This window comes from Gymnoscopelus microlampas (assembly GCF_963454915.1).
Source record: "Gymnoscopelus microlampas genome assembly, chromosome: 6".
Classification (NCBI taxonomy): Eukaryota; Metazoa; Chordata; class Actinopteri; order Myctophiformes; family Myctophidae; genus Gymnoscopelus; species Gymnoscopelus microlampas.
This window is the reverse complement of record NC_139943.1, coordinates 4723411-4738663: the sequence shown is the minus strand read 5'-3', so window position 1 is coordinate 4738663 and position 15253 is coordinate 4723411. Positions and strand designations below refer to the sequence as shown.

Sequence of the window (15253 nt, the reverse complement as noted above, 5' to 3'; positions counted from 1 at the left end):
AATTAAAAAAAGCCAAGTACAATTTTGAATACAGAACAAAGTACAATTGTCTTTTACTCAACAAATAGATGTACAAGTAACCCAACCAAAGTTCAGTGGGTATAGAGGTTAACTTGGGGCTGTAAGACTTTTACTTTGAAGTGTGTGACCGGAAAGGGTTAATAGTAACAGTGACTTACAGACTTGACGTTGTTAAAAGAAACACATTAACACACAGCTAGAAACATAAACTAATAAACTAAACTAACTAATTGTGATGGATTGTGAGGCTGATACATTTTATAGGCAGTTGCCGAAGGTGGTAAGTCTACAACACAACGATTACACTGAAGAAATAAATATATAATCATTTAGATGTAATCAAAGTCTCGATCTAAAGCTAGCCCTGAAGCGTGACTGTCATATCATGACAGCCACGACGCAACTTGTTCCTGGTTTTTGAAATATCTACATTTACAACCAGTACATCTACATAAACGTTCACATTTCAAATACAAAGTGCTTACTCCACGGCCACGGATGTAACAAGTTGAAACGCTTGGGTCGAAGTACCCGTATCTTCCGTATTGTTCAATAAATAGCATTTTAATCCTATCGGCGGCCATTGTTTAATAGTTATAATGTGTCAGAGTGCAATACACCTCCCAACCGATAAGCTCGCGTAGTTGAAAGCATATGGAGAAAAGTCTGAGAAAATGGCCACCGATGGGATTAAAATGCTTTTTATTGAACAATACGGAAGATACGGGTACTTGGACCCAGGCGTTTTAACTTGTCACATCCCTGGCCGTGGGGTCAGCACTTTATATTTAAAATGTGAACGTTTATGTAGATGTACGGGTTGTAAATGTAGATATTTCAAAAACCAGGAACAAGTAGCGCCATGACGCTTGTGACAGGGGAGCGTCACGTAAACCATAGCTAGATCTAAAGCCTGCCCTACAATGATTTATACTCGTACGACGGTGTCGTGTCGCTGTTCGTAAACGGCAGATCTACAATCTATCAACTGCTGCATCGCGAAAAGAGCAGATCTACAAGCTGTGTTTATTATAGCTTTTAGGTCTGTTCTTTTCGGCAAGCAAAATGTGCGATAGCAAATGAGCTCAAATTGGTGGTGGGATAAATACAGTGTGTGTGTGTGTGTGTGTGTGTGTGTGTGTGTGTGTGTGTGTGTGTGTGTGTGTGAGAACATCTCTAGTACTTAGTGTAACTTCCACTGTATGTCATTCAGGAACATCTCTAGTACTTAGTGCAGGGGTCTTCAACGTTTTCAGCCCAAGGACCCCCTAGCTGAGCGAGAGATGAAGCAGGGACCCCCTACTCTATATTGTATAAAATTGTGTTTCAGATTAAACTTATTTTTTCCCCTCTACTCCTATACCTCTTTGCCGAAAATAGCAGATCTACAAGCTCACAACGCCTCGCAGCGCGAGGCGTTGTGAGCTTGTAGATCTGCTATTTTCGGCTAAAGTTCTCCTCAGAAAAGGGATGCTAGGGTTCAAGTGGTTGATGTAAAAAAAAGAATCCTCTCACACAACGATTTGGCGGACCCCCTATAGTAGCTCTGAGGACCCCTTGGAGGTCCCGGACCCCCTGTTGAAGACCCCTGACTTAGTGTACCTTCCACTATTGTATGTCATTCAGGAACTTCACGCTCATCTGAACGGGTCGGTCAGTGTGCAGACCATGGAGAAGCTGATCTGCAGGAAAGCTCACCTGAACGTTGAACCCAGCATGACGGCCATCCACAGCGGACACAGAACCCTGGACCAGTGGGGCTTCCATTTTATTATTCCATCCGTATATTTGATCATCCATCCATGTCACACTCTGGCCTAGTGAGGGTAGTGTTTGCCAAAGGGCACAGTTTGAAACCGACAGTAAAATGGCAAAACTGCCAAAAATCACCAGACAGAATCCTTGATGCAGAGAAGAATGTTATTTTTTTATTCACCTTCTTACAGAACAAATGAATCACAGCTATTTACAACACTAGGACGATTGGCTTTGGATCCTTCCTCCTCAACAGTCCTTCTTTGACTGCCAAGTAGTGGCAGGTCCTCCTTCTTATATAGGCTAGGCCCCTCCCATTAATTGGACCGTACCAAACCTGAATTGAATCCTCAATTTAACCAGCTAATTCCCTATGTCCAGAGACATTACAATGTATATACACATTTTAAAGTGTCACATACAGTATTGCTCAAATAATTACCCACGTAATAATAAATAATAATTAGAGTACCCAATTTCCCACTTCACACACCAACCCACAGTTGGTATGGTTCAGCATGGGTGGACTGAGCATGCTCCCTACACTGGAGTCAATGCAGTCAAACAATCATCAAACAATATATCAATACAAGCAAACAAATATCCTTCTCTGCCACTTAAACATCAACGAATAATTCAACCTTTAACTTTAAGGTGTGATAGCATTCCTGTGAGGTTATGGGGAAAATAACACAGGAACTTATATTAGGTCATTCATATGCATTTTCAGTGGCAGGGTGAACTGCCACAATCCATTATTCCATCCATATGTATCCATCCACAGCGGACAAAGAACCCTGGACCAGTGGGGCTTACATTGTATTATTGCTCACATTTGTTTGATAGTTTTTTGTTTTGCACAACTTTGCACTCAATAACATTCAGACGGAGCAATTCACATGTCAACCCATTAAGACCTGGAACGCATCTGTGTCATTTATTGATTTGAGCTAAAAGCATTATATTACACTTTGGCTATTTAAAAATAGCAGATATACAAGCTCATAGCGCGGCACCGAGTGCCGCGCTATGAGCTTGTATATCTGCTATTTATAAAAAATTGTGAACATGTATGCAAATCTTTGAATATATATTATTTTAAAGCGAACATTTTTAACTAAAATCTTTGCTTCTGGGGGGTCCCTGGAACAAAATATTTTGAGATGGGGGTCCGCGGCCAAATACATATCATTTTGAGGGTCCTTGACATGAAAAAGTTTGAGAACCACTGATATAGAAACATACGCTTTTCAGAAAACTGTTGGGATTTAGAAGACATTTGTAAGAATCGGCCTCAGGTCTTAATGAGTTAATTACGGACCTAATTGATTAACCAGTTTTGAAACATTTTGAAATCAGGGATGGAAAATCAATTGCTTCCTCTACACTGAGACTGGAAATATAGATATTGTTTGTTGGAGTGAATCTCTCTAGTCTCTACTCCAGAGGTTCTCAAACCTTTTCATGTAAAAAACAAACAAATTAATATGTATTTGGCTGTGGACCCCTACAGTATCTGAAAAGACTTTGTGCCAGGGACCCCCATACACGATTTGTGTTGTTAAAATGTTTAAAAAATGGGTTGTGATGCGACACGTTGTGAGCTTGTAGATCAGCTATTTTCAAATGGCGATGTATATAGGGCTAAAATGTATGTGTGTGTGTGTGTGTGTGTGTGTGTGTGTGTGTGTGTGTGTGCGTGTGCGTGTGCGTGTGCGTGTGCGTGTGCGTGCCTGCAGGTGCTTCCAGGTGTTCAAGGTCATCCATCAGTTAGTGGACTCAGAGGAGGACATATTAATGGTAAGAACACACTGTTTCTCAACCTGTGGTCCATGGACCTCTACTGGTCCATGGTATAACTACAGCTGGTCCATGCGAACATGCTTTAAAATGTTTAATAAATGTATCAAAAACAAAAAACTATCAGTCTCTCATCAGGCAGAGCTACTCTATCCTATGTAACACCATTAAAGCCCAGTCTCTCTGTCTTTTCTCTCCAGGTTGCCAAAGATGTGATCAAGGAGTTTGCAGCAGATGGAGTCAAATACCTGGAACTGAGAAGCACACCACGAGAAGAGAAGAATACAGGCAAGTACAAGTACATAGATACCACAGCACAGATGTACTTTTGTATTCCCTTTCTTTTTGAGCACAGACCAAAGTATGTGCTGCTGTAAGTGCTGTTGACAATCAAATCTTGTGTGCACATCAAAAAAACATGAAACAACCTTCTCTTCTTCTTATATATTCCTTTATAAATAAAAAAAAGCTTCCCTTTGACTACAAGTTTGTTTTGTCATTGTTATTGTCAGGTTTGACAAAGAGAAGATATGTTGAAACGGTTATTGAAGCCATCCGGCAGTGTAAAAACGAAGCGGTAGATATTGATGTCAGGTAAGAAGATGCTTATGCTTATTCACATACTTGACAAATAACCAATAACTCTAACTAACCCCAAATGCAATAGTAATCATTATTTATAGGGCACTTATTGTCTCTGCCAGGCCGAAAGGCTTTGCAATTTCCGTGAAATTTCACACGCACATTTCCACTCGGCCGAGGAAGAAATGCCACCCTTTTCACATTGGCCTGTTATAGCGCCACCAGCAGGTCTAATTTAGCAAAACACATTTTTGGAACAAAATGTCCGATTGCCGTGAAAGGCCTAAGAAGAAATGCCACCCTTTTCACATTGGCCTATTACAGCGCCACCAGGAGGCCACAATAACCTACCTGACCTGGTGGAGACCTGTGCTCCGAGGAGCACTTTTATCTATTTACACAGTGTTTTACTTAGAGAAATATATCTAAACAAAGTACAGAACAGAAATATGAAGGTGAAGCCAGTGTGAAATAAATACACAAAGGGAGTCAACAATAACAACATTACATAAAACATGTTTTATTGATGTTTTGTTTGGCAGGTTTCTGGTGGCTGTGGACCGCAGGAACGGGACTGATGTGGCCATGGAGACGGTGAAGCTGGCGGAGGAGATGATGCTGTCCACAGATGGTCTGGTGGTTGGACTGGACCTGAGTGGAGACCCAACGGTCAGTCACACACACCTGAGCTCATTAAGCAACTAAATGGCTTCCATACATTACATTTACTTTAGACTTTAAACCCATGAAGACCGTGTAACCACCATTATTTGTATACTTTGGCTATTCAAAAATAGCAGATCCACAAGCTCATAGAGCTTGTAGATCTGCTATTTTTGAAAAATCCTTAAAATGTGTGCAAATCTTTGAATATATATGTATTTATTTTAAGGGAACATTTTTAACTCATATTTGCTTCTGGGGGGTTCCTGGAGCAAAATATTTTGTGGGGGGGGGGGCAGCTTAGCACTTCCCTTTGCCCTGGTTCGTTCTGGTTCTTGTCAGATCGTTCATGTACCTGATAGTACGTGGAAAGAAGCTTTTTTTGCAGTCTATTGCTAGTAGCTTTGAGACTGCGTAGGTGTTTTCCATGCGGCAACATCTCGAACAGTCTGTGGTTGGGATGGCTTCGATCTTTGATGATAGCCACTTGGCTCTGGGGGGAGCTAAATGGAGCGGTAACCGCCTTCCATTCCCACATCCCACTACTCCGACTACGTGGCTTCCGCGTGCGGTTAGGGTTAGGGTTGGGGGTTAGGTATAGGGTTAGTAACCGTCGGAAAGGCGACATGTCGGAAAGCCGACATGTAACCAAATGGAGCACCCGTGCGCAAGGAAACCGGGGTTTTTGGTCTACCCTCAGCGCTCCACTTCCGGTGGTGCGACTATGTTTTCATTCCCACTAACAATATTTCTACACGGAACACCAACACCACTTCTCCCAGAGAACATGGATGGTTTTGGTTATAAGCCCACTTGTTTCTATGATGAAAGAGCAAGTTAAAATGTGAATTATCTTTCCGTGGTTTTGTCGGCTCCGAGGACGCTATTGTTAAATGAGTTTCGGTTTGTTTCTAGTGGGGAAGGATCGGCACACACGTAAATCCCGCCCACTACATTTGATTGGGTAAAGCGCGGCCTGCTTCCTGATCTGAAGGCACACCCACTTGTAGGCCAGTGCGTACACGATATGACACCCCCCCCCCCCCCCCCCCCCCCCGACAGATTCAAGTGGAGAGCAGAATCTGTTCTTGAGAGATTAGAATGGAAAAAAATATCTGATTTTTGAAATATTCCTAATTTGGAAGATGTCTGTTTTTGTGATGTTAGAAACATGTTTAGAGAAGTTGAGGTCTGAATCAAATATATAATATTATGATGATAAATGTCCTTCTTAGGTGGGTCATGGCAGAGACCTGCTCCCTGCCCTGGAGAGAGCCAAGAACAGCGGAATGAAGCTAGCACTGCACCTGTCAGAGGTAATGAGCCTTTTGTGACAGTAGTGTTATGTTATTCTAGAGCAGGGGTTCTCAACCTTTTCAGGCCGCGACCCCCAAAATAATGATATTATTTCCCGCGACCCCCCGCGTGCACGCGTGCGGTCCCGTTCGCGCGCGCGAGCGGTCCCGTTCGCGCGCGCGAAGGTTATTTATTTATAATAGGTTATTTGATAATTGTTTATTATCAAAACATTTTTGCAAAAAGTGGGTAAATTGAGTAAATTAACTGATAAAACATGAATTAATGATAACATAAAAAAAATATTTTGTTAAAAAAAAAAAAAAAAAAAACTTTTTTTTTTCTTTTTTTTTTCTCAAATTCACCAAAAAATCTGGCGACCCCCCCAAATTATTTGGCGACCCCCCTGGGGGTCGCGACCCCCAGGTTGAGAACCACTGTTCTAGAGTACAGAACGTCACTAGAGACTAGATTATTTATGTATCGTTGTAACGTTTCAGGTCCCGTCCCAGGGGGAGGAGTCAGAATTGCTGCTCGACCTTCCTCCGCATAGGATTGGTCACGGCACCTTTTTGCACCCTGAAGTGGGCGGGGCCCAAAGCCTTGTTGACAAGGTGGTAAAGAACAACATCCCACTCGGTAAGAAAACAGTTGTGTAAAGTAACTAAGTACATGTACTCAAGTACTGGACTTAAGCCACAATTTTGACTTATTTTTTACTTTACTTGAGTATTTCCACAATTATTTGAAAACTTTACTTACTAGTTACTTTGCAGATTTTGATTATTATTACAAAACATACACTAACCACCTCAGCCCTATACTATACACTTCGGCCATTTGAAAATAGCCGATCTACAAGCTCACAATGCGTCGCATCGCGACGCATTGTGAGCTTGTAGATCTGCTATTTTCAAAATGTATACACTTGAAAACTTGTGAAACGGGTAACGAGTACTTTTACTTTTGATACTTAAAGTACATTTTGATACCAATAATGTTTAATTCCGTTCACTTGTAACAGGGTATTTCTACATTGCAAGTATTGGAACTTTTACTTTTACTTAAGTAAAATATTTGAGTACTTTTTCCCACCACTGCTAGAAACACACGTTAGCTTGCTCCCGTTACGTTTTGAGCAGAATGTGTTAATGAAAAGGTTTTGTTTTTATTGTAGAACTGTGTCTGACGTCCAATGTGAAGGGACAGACTGTGCCCTGTTACTCCAAACACCACTTCCAGTACTGGTACCAACGGGGACACCCAGTGGTCATTTGTGTAAGTGTTTTCATGTCAGGGCAGACAGACGAAAGACTACACAACTCTTTAACCTCACATGAACCCTAGCGTCCCTATTCTGGCCCTCTGTCATAATGGCTGAACATTCTGTGAAAATAGCCAACAACATATAGATCAGCTATTTTTGGCAAGGCTATTTGGTTAAAAAAAAAAAAAAGGAGGGGGTCCTTATAATTTAGTATGTACCTCTGTGTAGACCTAAGTGGTTAAACCCCTATTTCATATTTTATCATACAAAGGTGTTAAAAATAGCAGATCTACAAGTTTTCTTCCGTTTTTTTTACATTGTTGAAAACGTCGAAATTTGTTGCAATTTTTATCTATGACCAAAACAAGTTTGAAAGTGTTAACTTTAAATACTAATGATTAATACTTTTTATATTTCGTTGGACTTAAAACATGTCAATTGTAAATGTTTGTTGGGGTTGACTTTAGCTGGTCTCTGTGTTGACAGACTGATGATAAGGGAGTGTTCTGCACAGAATTATCTCAGGAGTATCAGCTGGCAGCGTCAACGTTTGGTCTGGGTCCCGAGGCCGTGTGGAGGCTGTCCCAGCAGGCCATCGACTGCAGCTTCGCCCCGGAAGGCCTCAAACAGCAGCTGAAGCAGAGGTGGACACAGCTACGATGCCAGGCCTTACAGAAAGATATCGACTAAACATCTATATACTGAGGCTTAAAGACTTAACTTCTACTTAACTAAGGACAGCCTTTGGCAGCTTTTAGTTAGGGACCCCTGACACCACCTTGGGAACCACTGATCTTTAGGACTGTACACTCTCTTTGTGAGCGATCAGATGGGATTAGCTCAGTGGTTTTCAACCTTTTTTTGCGTCAAGGACCCCCAAATTGACACATATTAGTCCAGGGACCCCCAATTGAAAAGATATGCCAGGGACTCAACCATTTTGATTTTTTTGGGGGTCCCAATCTACACTGTATCATCATCATTATCATTAGTCTACATTTAACTCTGACAAATGGAACCAAATGGACCCGTTAGGGTCCATTTGGTTCCATTTGTACACTGTCAGAGTTACAGACATATAAGGGTCAATTTGGTTCCTAACTATTAATTTGGCTGGGGACCCCCTGGAACCCCCTCAAGGACCAATGGTGGTCCCCGGACCACTGGTTGAGAACCACTGGATTTGTGTATTCAGACATCTGCATTGGTTGCTGTGGTCATGTCATAGGCCTACGGTACTATTCTGTTTAGAATAGAGCACCGAAGTCTGACGTAATTTACACATCCTTTGTTTGTCTACCTGGTTCGCGGTTTTCCACCCCCCATTCTGAATCCCCATAGACGTGTTTACTCTTATGGATATGAAGCATCAACTGACGGTGAGAAAACGATAATGTTACTTCCGCTTAATTAGTTACATTTTCGAATATATATAAAATATAAGTGACTGACTATCATAAACTATACAGAACCTCCTCCCTGACAATATCGCCGAGACAGTTTGTTTATTTTTGGACCACAATTCTTATACGAGACGATTCTATGATGACCCAATGTTATTCTCCATAGAGAAATTACTTTACGAACCTGGGGATGAACGAGTGACGTCAGGACTTCGGTGGTCTATAGCCTCCTGTGGACAGGTGTTGAACATTAGGCAACATTAGAAAATACGTGACTCGCATACTGGGTTGTTGAGGAACTAGACTCCTAGGGCTTTAACTACTGTAATTAGAAGTAATCTGGGCTGTAATGTTCATGTTGGTAATGTTTGTAATGAAGTAAAACGGACCTTGATACAGATTTTATTTTATGAGGTATTGTTCTAAATAACATTTTCCCATCTACAAATCTAATTATTTAAGAATGTATGTGAATATAACCCTGATTTGTACAATCCTGGATTGGACCTTTTAACAGCTATTTTCTAAGAAATTAAAAAGATATTTTTTCTATGTTTTATTGCAAGGATTTTAAGTTTTTCTTTTTTATAAACACAAAAACGGACAATATTCAGCACTAACAAAAAAAAAACATCCCATAAAAAAAAGAAAACCTTTAAAGATGCTGCAAACATGTCCATTAAATCATTAAAACAAAGTAAAGCATGTTTCCTTAAAACAACTTATTATTTATACATTTCTGTGATGTCATGTGCCAAAGTAGTAGTTATCAGACCACCGTTATGCTGACATCAGGGCCAGGCAGGCTGTAAAAAGAACCTGACCGCTCATAACACACAATGGAACAGAAGTCACATCACTGACGTGTAAAAAAAATGCATTCCATCAAACTTTCAGCTGCAGTTTGCCTCCCAGTGTGGAGGAAGAAGGCTTTAGAACATTTACTGTGACCGCTCTTTTAAATATATAATCCTTGCTGTCTTTCGTGTGTAAGCGATTCCCAAAGCAGTCGTCCTCAAAACAAAAGGTGGACTTCCTTCCTTGTTCGTATCAGAGAACTGATTATCAAGCTGCTTCCATATAATCCAACAGACTGTCCCTGCAGAAAGTTATGCCTTTTTTTTAACTGTATGTAATGCACAGTATTTCACAGGTTCTGGATGTGTTTCCGTACGTTAACACATTCCATGCCAGAGTTTAATATCATAATGTACTCACCAGTGCCAGCGATTTATTGTTTTTTTTTGTTGTTTTTTTCACCTCGCCACAGACCTCGCTAAAGACCTTATGATCGCGCGTTAAACTGTTTGTAGACACACAGGGTAGCTGTGTGAGTGGCCCAGAGAAGACCGTTTCAAATCGGCGACATTCCATTTTGCAGTAGTCGCGGTTTCTGTTAAACAGCGTTCAGCGAGGAGAAAAGCAACTCAGAGATAATGGCGGATTAGGGGAAGATTTAGAGCGGCGGCGGATGGGAACGAAAATCTCCGGACACGGATATTTCCATATCCGGGTGTGCTACAATGAAATGTGTCACTGCGAGAGAGGCCTAGAATGAAATGTGTCACTGCGAGGGAAAGAAATCCTTAATCATTTGCCAGTATGGCCTACATTTGACATTTGAGATTCTTTCTTAAAGGACAAATCAATCAAATACTTCTATTCTTGTCTCGTTATCTTGCCGTTTCAAAAATAATCAATTGCCTCGTTTCTGTATTTCTTTTGAGGTCCTACAGTATATTTCTATCCCCAAAGCTCATGAGGCCATCAGCTGCTCAGCGTGGACACACAAACACCAAAACGAGCGCTCCTCAAATCAACTGGTTTAGGAATGGCTTACATGCAACCTGCGTACACGTGCGCAGTCTCAGTGTTTGTATACAAATAATTGATCTATTGGGACTATGGAGCAACTGAACAGGAATCAAATCAATGAGTAACAAAGTTTCTTGTTCAAATAATAATCAGAGGAACAGAATATGTATAGAATAAGATACATCATCTACCATGAGTCCATTCATTGTTTTCAGGACCGTTTATGTCCTGGCTTCTTTCCAAATTTGCCTTTCTTGTCCTTGTTCTTTTTGAAGTTTCCTCGTTGAGCATCCTTGTCCTTGTCCTTCTTCCTCTTTCCTCCCTGTGCCGTGACATCACTTTCCCCTTCCGGTTTCCTCTTCTTGTCACTGAGGAAGAAAGGCACAATTCATCTTAATGTTACAATATGGACGTTTTATGTCACAGAGAGAGGTGCAGTAACACCCGGGATTCGAACCCAGGTCTCCGGGGTCAACCTACAGTGAATCTCCCCCTTGGCCAAGGGAGATTTGGGGCATGAGATTCAGGCAGGGCTACTTGTCAACCAGTAGTGTCCTAAGGGTCTAAAATGTCTCAATAGAAGGAGACCACCTCCAACTAATATTCTATTATACTCTACCATACGGATTGTATTCAGTAAAATAAGTCCCGCATCGCAGATTTTATTTATACTCCATCGTACATCTGTGTCATTGCCGAAAAGAACAGGTCTAAGCAACAACATTGTACTACGGAGTATTAGGCTTTAAATTCATACATTAATTTGTACTAGAGCCAAAAGTTTATAGCAAAGATTGTAGTCAACATTATTGTTGTCAAAATTCACAATGTAGGCATTTATTCAATGCTAATGCTAAATTAATTATGGGCGTAAACAACTCCTTGGGCGAGGAGAGGAATAACTGTGTGTGTGTGTGTGTGTGTGTGTGTGTGTGTGTGTGTGTTCTCTAACACCAAACACTCACATCGTCACCTTGCTATACTAAGTTCTACAGGAAAAATAAAAAACTGATCCAAAACAAAACTATATGATATTTCTTAATCATTTCACCCAAAGTGTTTATAACAAATGATGACTATTAAAATAAAAATAACACTGTCTGTCAGTTATGTAACATAAGAGATTTAAATAGGATTGAATCTGACTTAGGCCAAAAAAAATAGTAAAAAATGGCCTAAATCAGTAAATAATTTGGCCTAAGTCACAAAAACAAGTGACGTAGGCCAAAAAAAAGGCCTATTTTGGCCTAAGTCACACTAGGGAGTTAAGCCATTATACTAAAAGGGGAGTGAACAGCATGATCCTTTTCAATTAGGAGATAGGCGATCTTATCAGAGGTGGTCAGTGTCATGAGGAGGTGACTTAGGCAAAAATACCATTTTCCTCAAAAAATGACTTAGGCCATTAGTTTAGCAAGGTGCCGACATAGACTCCTTTTGTTACTCTAGTGCGTCCATGTGCGCGCGTGCACAAACACAAAAGACAGGTCTCCCCTAAATGGGTCTGTTTAATGTTAGATCTTCATAAGGCCGACGCTTCTCTTCAAAAATCAACTTCAACTTGTCCATGTGGTAAACATACATCGCTGTATTCCAAGTAGCGTGTGGATTGGGTTCAGTACATGGGAGTGAAAACACAGCAAACTAAAATCTGAGGTGTGAACAACATCAGGTCAGGCTAGTCTGACTGAAATACGCTTTTTGCTTGTCATGTATACCCTGAGTCAGGAAGTGGTGTGAGTGTGAGTTTGAGCTTTTAGGGAGGGGTCAAAGATCATCTCTCTAAAGGAAAGGGGGGGGGGGGCGCTGGATTTATAACACAAGACGGAATGCAGCGGCGGGACAATAATCAGTTTAACTTGATTATCGTTAGAAGCCAAAAACTGCATTTAATCAAGCATTCCATTCATTTGTACATCCACCAAGCTGTTGCTGGTGATTACAGATCCTGGATCAGTTTGTACCTCTTTATGCTGACGACGGCCGTGGCTCCTGAATTCTTTAAGGCCTGGTTCCACTCCTCCTCATCACCACGGATCTTGTACCTGAGATTAAAAACACACACATAAATAAATAAACATTACAACTACAAAAGCACCTTCTTCCTGTCTGACATTTCCTAATCGATTTAACTGTCAATTATTTTATTTTTTCCCCAATTAATCTATGCAATTAAAATAAGGTATTAACATGCTAAACGATGATAACTGCAGGATTCATTCACTTCTTATAATGAATGTTACACAGTATGACTTTAAGATAAGTCCTGGACTGTAGCTTGTACTGATTAATCCATCACCTCTGGATTTAATTTGTTTGTTTTCTTTGTTTGATCTCCTTTTCCCCTTGCCCCCCCCTCCCCCCATTCTTCTTCCCTTTCTTTTTTTCTATGGAAATAACAATACGATGGGAACTATGCCCCAAAACTAATCTGTCACTTTTTTTTACTTCTGTAAACCTGTGATGTGGCAATAAAGACCATTCTGATCCCATTACAACCCATTAGAGGCCAATAGATCCTATTAAAACCTAATACAACCCATTAGAAGTCAATAGATCCTATTAGAAGCCATCCCATCCCTCTATACTCACTGTTCCAGGTCCAACTCTTTCACTCTCTCCACATCCTCCTTGTGCTTCTCATCAAACTCCTTAGCGGCTTCATTCTGTCAAGGAAAATGTATATTAAGTTATCAGTCATTTCTCAAAGAACAAGGTATAAATATTGCACAAATGTAGATTTTTGTTGTTGTTGAAGAATAGCCGATCTAGAAGCTCACAACGTGACGCATCAGATCGGCTCATTTCAAAACCATTTTGAAAACCGCTGTGTCCATACGTTGTTGAGCGGAGTCCCTCAGGGCTCTATCTAGTGTCTTTTCTGTTTTCGCTCTACATTAAACATCTTGGCTGAAAAAAAGCAGATCTACAAGCTTCCTAGAATACGGATGCCGGGGTTGAAGTGGTTAAGGAAGGTGCGTACCAGATCGTCACTGAGGCTTCGGGCGGTGGGCTCCATGCTGACGTCTTTACAAGCCACCATCTCTGCCTCGATGGCTTTCTCCTGGATGCGGGTGAAGATCTACAGAAGAAAATTAAAAAATAAACCGTTTGAAAAATCTAAACCGACTACAGACTTCATCGTACATCGCAGGTCTTTCCTACAACTTTTATTACATATAATTTCTCCTTTCATGTTTAACCCATTGATACCTGGAACGCTTCTGTGTCACTTTAGATGTCTTTGGCTATTCAAAAATAGCAGATACACAAGCTCATAGCGCGGCACCGAGTGCCGCGCTATGAGCTTGTAGATCTGCTATTTTTGAAAAATCGTGAAAATATTTTTTTTATATTTTTTTTCCGAAAAACTGTTTGGATTTAGATTTTTTTTAAGAATCGCCTCAGGTCTTAATGGGTTAACAAAAGATAAGTGAGGATAATGAGCGCCAGCTCACCTGCACAAATTTACGAATGAGGCGATTGAAGAGCCCCATGAGCTGAGAGCTTGGAAGCTCGATCTCCTTCTCCAGAGTGTCCACTGACTTGTGCTGCAGGCCCACGCCCAACAGCAACGCCTGGAATGAGGCAACGACGACACACGCTAAGTTAAAGTTAAAGGCATTGTAGGGAACATTAAGCCTAAATTTAAAAAATATGTATATATATATTTTTTGCATTTTCTCCCCTCTATCAGCCACTATATAATGATGCTGAGGTGTTTTCCTTCATTGAAACACAGTCCTCTGTCTGAAATCCGTATTCTCCCTTCTGTTTATGTTCATGTTGTTTATGTCCGGGTCGTAAATTAACGCACGCATGTGCGTGTCCGTGCGCGTCCGTGCCCGTATCAACTTTTTACTTTCGGTTTTAAAACGCTCTCAAACTTCTTTTTTGAGGCACATAATTTACTTTTAAAAAATCGTTTGGATAGAATTTAGTTGTTTAGCTTCATATATGTGGTCAATTTATCATGAAAGAGCCTATTTAAAAATATAAATTCAGAGAACCGTAGGGTCGGGCATTTCCGCGAATTGTATCCGCATAAGGCAACCTATTTTGGGCATGACTCATTTAAAAAGTCCCCCCTGCGTCACCCCCTGGTGGTCGGGGAAAAGAACTGCTGGAGGGGCGGTGTTTGACAACAGTTTTTTTCTTTGATTATGTCTGAACTCCCTACAATGCCTTTAAAGAGTCGCCGACTTTCACAGCAATCCGGCCGTTGCAATTTGAGATATGTTGGTGACAGACAGACAGACAAACAAACCAGACAGGGAGGTATACAGATAATAATAACCTGTGTTCCAGTGGATCCCATGCAGTTAGTTCAAGCATCTTGTTAATACTTTACTTAATTGATTACGTTTTTATATTACCCACAGACAGACTTAACCACTTTAACTCTATATACTTCCAATAGTTGACTCCCCAAGGCTCTATACTAGATCCACTAGTATTTCCCTCTAGGGTCGCTAGGGTTCAGTGTTTAACTCTTATACTGCCAAAAACGTTTATAAACATTAAAAAAAAAAAAAAAAATCTAAAAGTATTCTTTATTTTTGGGGGTTTTCCGTTTTTTCCGTTCTTCACAAAGAACCAGGAGATACCATTTTCCAAAAAGCTGCAGCTCCATTCACTTCAATGTTAAAAA

The 15253-nt window shown here is 40.7% G+C and overlaps 3 protein-coding genes across 7 annotated transcripts in view; 2 read left to right on the top strand and 1 right to left on the bottom strand.

Moving 5' to 3' along the window:
• Positions 1-15253, top strand: part of LOC311047414 (cerebellin-1-like) — an 878463-nt gene that overhangs the window by 439806 nt on the left and 423404 nt on the right. The gene's annotated exons all lie outside the window — the stretch shown is intronic.
• Positions 195-8286, top strand: mapda (N6-Methyl-AMP deaminase). The gene is made up of 10 exons (XM_084060131.1): positions 195-301; positions 1648-1775; positions 3516-3576; positions 3777-3864; positions 4089-4170; positions 4701-4827; positions 6057-6137; positions 6618-6756; positions 7295-7395; positions 7871-8286. The coding sequence occupies exons 1-10, from the start codon at positions 257-259 to the stop codon at positions 8072-8074; spliced, it is 1056 nt and encodes a 351-aa protein (XP_083916257.1). The 5' UTR covers positions 195-256; the 3' UTR covers positions 8075-8286.
• Positions 4708-15253, bottom strand: part of nat10 (N-acetyltransferase 10) — a 34370-nt gene continuing 23824 nt past the window's right edge. For 3 of the 5 annotated variants that reach the window (XM_084060096.1, XM_084060097.1, XM_084060098.1), the window contains exons 25-29: positions 14061-14180; positions 13586-13684; positions 13195-13268; positions 12567-12647; positions 9495-10970 (exon numbers count right to left, since the gene is read on the bottom strand). In XM_084060096.1, coding sequence (XP_083916222.1) covers positions 10814-10970; positions 12567-12647; positions 13195-13268; positions 13586-13684; positions 14061-14180 — 531 coding nt within the window. In that variant the 3' untranslated portion in view covers positions 9495-10813. Of the gene's footprint in view, positions 4810-8971; positions 9018-9494; positions 10971-12566; positions 12648-13194; positions 13269-13585; positions 13685-14060; positions 14181-15253 lie in introns of those variants that run through there. The other 2 variants (XR_014600985.1, XM_084060099.1) reach the window with 2 other exon arrangements.

Coding starts and splice junctions, on each gene's coding strand:
- mapda (XM_084060131.1), top strand. CDS start 257: ATGGATTGTGAGGCTGATACATTTTATAGGCAGTTGCCGAAGGTG. Junction 3,577..3,776: donor CAGAGGAGGACATATTAATG/GTAAGAACACAC, acceptor TTTTCTCTCCAG/GTTGCCAAAGATGTGATCAA. Junction 6,757..7,294: donor AAAGAACAACATCCCACTCG/GTAAGAAAACAG, acceptor TTTTTATTGTAG/AACTGTGTCTGACGTCCAAT.